This window comes from Aptenodytes patagonicus, chromosome 12 (assembly GCF_965638725.1).
Source record: "Aptenodytes patagonicus chromosome 12, bAptPat1.pri.cur, whole genome shotgun sequence".
NCBI lineage: Eukaryota > Metazoa > Chordata > Aves > Sphenisciformes > Spheniscidae > Aptenodytes > Aptenodytes patagonicus.
Genome location: NC_134960.1, coordinates 20,471,791 through 20,479,739, shown reverse-complemented (window position 1 = coordinate 20,479,739; position 7,949 = coordinate 20,471,791). Strand labels below are relative to the sequence as shown.

At 58.9% G+C, this 7,949-nt stretch overlaps 1 protein-coding gene across 2 annotated transcripts in view; it reads left to right on the top strand.

Annotated features, from left to right (window-relative positions):
* Nucleotides 1-1,912: 1,912 nt before the first annotated feature.
* The window catches only part of ETF1 (eukaryotic translation termination factor 1), a 28,652-nt gene continuing 22,615 nt past the window's right edge, over nucleotides 1,913-7,949 (top strand). The window contains exon 1 of one of the 2 annotated variants that reach the window (XM_076349782.1): nucleotides 1,913-2,029. In XM_076349782.1, the coding sequence (XP_076205897.1) occupies nucleotides 1,944-2,029 (86 nt within the window). In that variant the 5' untranslated portion in view covers nucleotides 1,913-1,943. Of the gene's footprint in view, nucleotides 2,030-7,467; nucleotides 7,543-7,949 lie in introns of those variants that run through there. The other variant, XM_076349784.1, reaches the window with a different exon arrangement.

Here is a 7,949-nt window from a genome sequence, read left to right as displayed (position 1 = left end):
TCCTGGACGTGCTCAGCCACGCAGAGGTGGATCGGCTCCCCACAGCCCCGCCGTCCTCGCGAGCAGCGGCACAAGGGTGGGCTTGCCGGCTCATCACTGCGACGTGCTCTCCGAGAGCCAGGGACTGCCAGGTCAAATCACCTCAAATAAAGCATTAATATGAGAAGCCCCGGCCCACGGGCACTGCAGGGGCACGCAGGGAACCCTGCTCCCCGAGCCGAGCCACTGCCGTCCCGGGGATGGGCTGGCGTGAGCCCCCCCCCCCACTCGTCTGGGACCCAGGGGGGGTTTCTGCGGGAGGATGCCCCCGGCCAGGCAGGGCTGCAGGGCCAGGCTGCGGCCGTACCGTGGGGCAGGGAGGCCCTCACCCCTTGCCCGGGGACGCCAGGCAGCCCGGTGCTTATCTTCCCAGCGCAGGACAGGGCTGCGGGGGCACAATTCCCCCAGCCAGCCACCGCCGCCTCCACCCTGGGCTCTCCAGGCACAGTTTCCCCAGCCCCTCCTAAACCTCTGGCCAGCCTCGCTGCCCTTCTCCGGACGTTCACCATTCCATCGGTGCCTTCGAAGCGGCGCCCTGAGCGCACGGCTGAGACCTCTGCGGGCATCACGTGTGGCTCCTGCCCTCGGCCACCCCCGGCACCGCTAAGGGCAGCAGAAAGGTGACGTTCCCAGGGAAAGGAGGAACGTGAGATAACCCCGGGGCTCCATAAAATACTTCCACGTCCCCCCCCTCTCCTTTCCCCGTGCCTCCTGCCCCGCTCGGCTTCCTCCAAGTGTTGATGACCGCGGGCCAGGAGGGACCGGGATTTTCTGAAGTGCAGGCCGGGGGCTTCGGCCGTGCCGGGGGGCAGCGGCTGCCGCAGGGACAGGGCACAGCGGGAGGGAGAGAAGCCCCCCGCCTGTGAGGGGGTGGCCGCAGCCCCCCAAAAGCAGCATCATCAGGCGCTGCTTGGCCGGGGGGGGGGGGGGGGGGCTGGCCCGGGGGACCCGGGAGGGGGGACACGCTCTGCTCCCCGCGCGGGTGGGCTGTCAGGGGGCGGCGTGGGGTGTAAAACTGGTGGCACGTGGCCCAGGGGGAGCACAGGCGGCCCCGAGGGTGACACCGCCCGGGCGGGGGGGTGGGGGGTGTCGGGAGACCGGCGGCCCCGAGGGTGACACCGCCCGGGCGGGGGGGTGTCGGGAGACCGGCGGCCCCGAGGGTGACACCGCCCGGGCGGGGGGGTGTCGGGAGACCGGCGGCCCCGCGGGAGACGGACGCCAGCCGCAGGGCCCGGGCAGGGCGGCCCCGGGGTGGCGGCGGCAGGGCAGGCGCGGGCCTCAGGCGGGGCGCGGGCGGCGGGGCGGCCCAGGCCGGGGGTGCCGCCGCAGGGACCCTTCCCCAGGCCGCGCCGCTCCCGCCTGCCGCCCGGCGCGGGCCCTTTAAGCACGCCCGGGGCTCGGCCGCGCAACTCTCGCGAGAGCCGCCGTTGCGCCCCGCCCCTCCCAGCGCCGCGGCCGGGCCGGGGCGGGCCGCGGACTACGCGCCCCATAGCGCCCCGCGCGGAGCCACGGCCAATAGCGACGCGGGCCGGGGGCGGGGGCGGGCGGGCGGGCGGCCTATGGCGCGGCGCCCCGCTCCCGCGCGGGCGGGGCGGGCGCCCGCCCCCCGCCCCGGTCCCCCGGAAGTGATGTCACAGGCCCCATGTGAGCCGATTGCAACACATGCAGCGCGGAGAGGGGGAGCGCGAGCAGCCGGTGTCCGACGTCAGCGCCGCCGCCAGCCGCGCGCCGCCGGGGGGGACCGGGCCTGAGGTGAGGGCGCGGCGGGCGGGCGGCGGCGGGGCCGGGTCGGGGCCGGGGTCTAACCGCTGTGTCTGTGCCGCCGGCCCGCCGCAGGCCGCCGCAGCCGCCGCCGCCGCAGCAGCAGGAGGAGGAGGAGGAGGAGGAGGAGGAGGAGGGAGAAGATGGCGGACGATCCCAGCGCTGCCGACCGCAACGTGGAGATCTGGAAGATCAAGAAGCTCATCAAGAGCCTGGAGGCGGCCCGCGGGTGAGCGGCGGGGCCTGCGCCGCCTCGGCGGCGGCGGCGGCGGGAGGGCGGCCGCGGGGCGGGCCGGCGGGCAGCGGGGTCGGCCGCCCCGGGAGCTGGGGGGCGGGGGGGGGGGGAAGGTCCTGGCCGGAGCGGGAACCGGAGCGAAGGGGCTGCCGCCCGGCCCGCCCGGCCCCGGGCCTGCCGCCGCGGGGGCGGGGGGGAGGACGAGGCGCAGCCCCGGGCCGGCGGCCCCTTCCCGGGCCCCGGTGCCCTTTTGTCTCGCCGCGTGGTGAAGCGGCCGGGTCCCTGCGGCCGCTCAGGGGCTCGGGCTTGGAGAGAAGAGCGAGTCTGGGGCCCGGCGAATAGGGCCGGGAGGGCCGTGTGCCCCCGGGGACGGCGGGGAAGGCTTCGCCGCAGAAAGGAAGCGTAACCGTATTTCCCGCACGGGAAAAGGGCAGCGCCTGCCGCCGAGCTCTCCCCGCTGGCCGCGGCCTGGTCGCGGCTCGTCAGCTGTTTCCCCCCCCCCCCCCCCCCCCCGGCGGATGAGTTCCCTCCGGCCGCCTCTGCGGGGGTGTCACAGGTGTCTGCCCCGGCCCCGCTGCGCCGGGCGGAGGAGAGGGGACGCGGGGCCCGTGCTGGCCGCGGAGCTCCACGTCGCGTCCGGCCTCGCCGTGCCCCCTGGCCGCCCCGTGCCAGCTGGCACCGGGGAACGGCAGATTCCAGCTGGAGTCGACGGCTCCTCTGGCCCCCGGGCAGGCTTGGGCTCCTCCCAGGGGACCAGCTGGCTCGGGGAAGGCAGGAGGGTAAGGGCAGGGAGGCAGGGGCTGAGGCAGGGGTTACTTTATTACTCCTCTTACTGACACTTATTTGATCTTTCTCACCCCTTCACCTTCCAGTGAAAGTGCTTAGCTCCATTTCCCCGAAAGCAAGCTCTTCCAAAGTTTGGATAGCGTTAAATTTGAAGTCTCTAATCCCACTTGTATCGTCCCTGCACTTTGATTTCTTTTTTCCCCACCAGAAGTAAAATTGCTGGATGTTCTTACAGCCTGTCCCATGCCGGAGGTGACATGGTGCCTGCTGAGTGGGTAACTCAGCAGTGGCTTGTTGCACGGGGTCAGGAAGCTGGTCGGGAAGCCACTCAGGCTTGAGTAATTGTAAGAACTATAGGTACTGGAGCTGTAAAACAGCAAAGAAAGCGTGTGTCTCGGCATACAGTGCAATAAAATAAAAATGATGGGTGACTCGTTAGCCACCCTTGTGGCTCCAGTTTCCATAGGCTCATCTGAAGCGGTGTTAATCTTGCTGGGGTGCCACTGGCATCGTACTGGGGCCACCCAAAAGGCAGGTTGCCTTTGGACAGCTTGCCTAAGCCGAGACGCCGCCGCCTTCTTTCCTTAGCACTGACGTTTGTTCTTGCGCGTAGAGTAGGCCAGGGGAATCGTTCAGCTGAAAACTAACCGAGGCAGGAGGGGACAGGGGAGGAGAACCCAAGCCACAGGTCTCCCTACATTTTTTTTTATCTGATTTACGATGTAGCTGTGCAAGGGATGGGAGTGTGGGAAAAGGGAGTGTGGAGCCAGGGTTTTCCTTCCCTCCAGCAGAGTGGACTCTGACTGCCGAAGCTGATCATTCAGCTGTGCCTTCGCACGGTGTTGACAGCATGCGTTGTACGCGCGGGGAGGTCCCAGCAAGCACGGGAGCGTGTAAACAACTTCTGCCATGAAATTGAAAGGGCTTGGGGAGCTACGGGCATCCGTTGCAGCTTGTGAAAACAGCTATCGGTCCCTGGTACAGCGCTGAGGGAGGCTGGGGTGTGTTTTGGAAATGTACAGTTAGCATTTTGGCTCTCCCTGATTCGAAATGTGGTAGCATAAGCATGTCTGCCTTTAGCAGCAGCAGCTCTCATGTTGTTTGGAATAGATGAACGTTGCAGAGAACAAGATTGAAACTGGTATGGGAGAGCTCCTGGGAGAGGTGAGGCTGAAGGGCTAGCTTGGAGCAGGTGGCTGTTAGGGCTAACAGCTTCTCGGGGCCACAGCCCAGGTGTCTTCCCTCTTCCCCACCAGTGATGCCTGGCACATCTCTGCTCCGTGGTAAAGATGCTGCAAGCGCTATAAAATGCCTGTAGGAGATTTAGCTGAGCCCTCTGGATCCAGCATATCTCCTAGATGTCGTGATGCTGCTGTTCCTCAATTTAACATGTGTGCCAGCTGCTAAACCGCCACCTGACGAAGGCTGCTGATGCTAGCAATCCTTCTATAAGCAAGGTCGTGCTGGTTATGTGTAAGTGCGTGTCGTGCTTCCAGGGAGTCCTAGCTGAAGTTATCCTCATCTCTTTGGGTCCAGTAAGGGGAAGAGACGCTGCAGCTTTTGCCACCAGAAGCGTTAGGCTCCCCGGCACAAGAGGTGTGAGGCAGTGAAACAGGCTTTTCCGGCCTTTGGGAGAGTTGCTTCCTCTTCCTGTGAAGTAGGAAGACCTGTTCTGGCGTGGGTTAGGGGGCAAAGCCTTTAAACAGGGTGATGTGGAGGGCCAGGGACTCCTTGGCGTCCCCACCTTCCCTTACTCACGTACTCCTAATAGTGACCCAGCAGCAGTGTCCCAGTTTCATGTGCTGGTTGTTCCTGCAGTGGATCAAAGGGACGGGAAATGGAGGAAGCTGGAGCTAGACGTCCAATTCGCATGTGGCGGTTGGGGCACCTCTGCTCTTATCCAGCTATTTTGGTAAAATCTCAACAAAATCTGCAGAACGTTATCAAAATGTTAAGTGAGCGTAAGAGCAAGGAAATGCTTTTATTGTGTCTGGGATAGATGAAGTAAGTGGCAGTATTTGGTCAGAAAACCAAGGGAGAAGATTAGACCTTCAGCTTTACCAGAAGCTGATCAGCTAGAGGCCAGCGAGGGTAAGACTGTGCTTCTCAAACTTTAAGGTAACATCCTAGCAAGAATGTCCTGTGTTATTTTTCCAGCCCTGCTTAGGAAAGCTGGCTTTCTCACTGATCTCTGGATAGCAAGAATCTGGCAAATCAGAACAATGAAAAATTACTTTTAAAACCCCCAAACCCACCCCAAAAGCCTATCTCTGCTGGCAGGGAGTAGAATGAGCTTTTGTCTGTATCTTGCTTCCTGAAACAGAAGTGTCTGTTATCTCCTAGCTCTTCCAAAGTTGAGCTGCAAACTGTCTGATACTGCACAAAGTTAATGAGTTGATCTTTCTGATTTGGTGAGAAGGGAAGGGGGAGTAGCTGGTGTCTGCAGAGTATGTGTAGGTGAGAGCAAATGAGGCCCGAGTTCTGCGCTACAGGCAATTAACCTTTCTAGCCAGAAGAAGATGAGGGTAAAAGGCTGGTGATGAGCAAGCTGTGCCCTTGTGAGAAGTCTAGCCTTGTCATTCATCTCTGGTAGCTTGGAGCGCTCAGACTTTCATCAAGCATCTCTGCCTCTCCCCTACAAAGGGATTCGCTTTCAGTCCACAGTTTTTGTAAAACAGAGCCTTGGTGAAAGACTGCGCCCCCCAGAAGTTGCAGCCATGTCTTTGCGTGTGGATGTTGCAGCAGCCCAAGTCGAAGTGGTATTAGGCACTATGTTTCTCCCTTATCCCCTCTCTCGGGGCTTTTCTGCCGTTGCTTCATGCAGTTTTCCAGTGTCAGTGTTAAACTGACAATCACTCTTTGTTCCTTTGGTCTTTGCAGTTCTGAATAGTTAGCAGAGCTACGGTCAGTTTTTTTCTGCTAATCTAAGCTGTAAATGCTTGGCAAAATCAAGTATCAGCCACAACCAGCAGTCTTCTTGCAGGCTTAGGCCTGAGATGTCACATCTGAATCACATTTGGATAACTTCTCAAAGTCTTAGAAATGAGGGCTTTCTTCCTGCAAACAGCTCTGCTCAGAAACAGTTTACTAACAGCTCTGCTGGGCAGATGGACTTTCTGACCCTGAGAAAGAGCGCAGCAGGTGCTGATGCAAGGTGTGGAGCTGCATTATAATGGTAAAACCTTCAGGAACCTGCTCCCTTGAGACATCTCTGCTGCCTTGAACTTAAAGGCATTGAACTTCTGTTCAGAGGAGTAGCCTTTATGAGTTATTTTACTGAAGAATGGAGAAATGGCAAGAGAAGGGGAAGTCTTGGTGTCTCCAGGGCCATGGGAAAGCAAAGCGGTGCAGTTTCTTGCTAGGGTTTGGATTCTGCCAAGTTGAGACTTCCATCTGCTACATGGGAGAAACCAAACGTGAGACAAATAAAGTCACCAGGAAGGACTGAGGCCTGAAAATGTGTGGGAATTCCTGCAAAGTGAAACATGTACTAGTTCTGCTTAAGGGTGCAAAAGCTGACCTGTCGCTTAGACATAAATGATTTGCTCAGCTTGTGTTGCAGAAAGCATCATTTGCAGCTGGGTTCTCCTGCAGTCCATCTGGAGCCTTGCTGGTCCTGATGGAAGGGCCCAACTTTGGAATTAGCCTCAAGCTGCTGCTGTTTCCCAGCCTTGTGCGACAGGGATGGGAGGCTGCTTGGGAGGAGGTGGGTGGTAGGCTGCGCATCTCCACACCTTGTTCTGGGGTGTCCTGGGATGATGCCACTTTTGTGACCAGGCAAGCTGGCGAGGCTGAGACCTGTTTGGACAACGTGGTGGTTCTGGAGAACAAGATAGTCTCGGCCTGTTCTACTGTTAGCGTGGTGGGCCTTTCCAAAAGTGACCTGAAAGCCCACCTGCTTGTGAGTTAGCACTGCAGCTGTGAATGCTGTGCAGCAGCGCTAGGTGCTGGGGTGCATTTAGGGAATAACTGGGGTCAGTTGTAAGTAGGTGTCCTGTACGGCTTTGCCTTGTTCCTGATTTCTTTTGAACAGTGCTGGGAAACTGGTGGTGCCGGGGTTATATTGTGCTGCATCGGTGAGCTGTATTTCTCTCCTGAATTAGGCAGTGCAAATACTCGGTCGCTCCTGGGAGCATTGGCAGCACGTGACCGTCGATGGCTTGTCCTGCTGATAGCAGGTGCTGTACAGCATCGTTGCACTGAAGTTGCAACTGTGCTGGAATAACTGTTGAATAGTTGAATGTGCTGGAACAGTCGATTCTTGACTCCGGTGTGAATTCTGCTACTGCACCGTATATGCATATAAGATACAGTACACCATATATAGTGGTGTACTGTATCTTATGTGTAACAATACCACCATGTCTAGGCAAGTACCAGTATAACTGTCATGTCTTTAAGTGATGTCATACATCAAGAAGAGGATTTGGTGTGGTTTCTTCATCGCTGTGACTGGTTTCTGGCCACACTGCCAAAGATGTGTTGGTTCAGAGGCTCCCTCCCCTGCTCCCAGGCTGGCAGCAGATCTCTTTCCCTTTGTTCTTTATAGGGATCTGTTTGTCGTTGTGGCTGTGCCTTGGGTCTGGGAAACAGTTTAACCGTTGATACAGGATCTGTTTCTGCAGAGCTGAAGCTTTCACCTTAGGACGTGGAGTGTGATGGAGACTTTGAACCGGGCCTGGGGGAGCTGGTCGATCTGTGAAGGGCAGTGCTGTGGCAAGGTACTACTTGGCTTTCCAACTTGTGCTGTGTTAATTAGGTTGCGGTGCTGATATGTCATGCTAGTGCCAGTCATGGGATAGCCTCGAGGATCTCTCCACAGCAAGCTGATGTCTCCAGTGGACCTGCCTTTGCTAAAAGTCTTTTGCTGCTGCTGGAATCTGGGCTGGGCCAGCCTTGGGGTAAACGGCTGTCTTTCACTCTCTGGGGAATGTGAAACATGAGTGGGGCAAGGACTGGGAGAGTAGCGTCTGTGGGGTGGCACGTGGCATTCATCTTTACTGACAATGAGTTTTCTGCTTTGGCTTTATGATCCATCGTTAAAATGTGGAGTGTTTAGGGAAGAGGTTATGATATAAGTTCTTACCTACGTCAAATTCCTTCCTTGAAGTTGTGCTTTCTCAGCCTG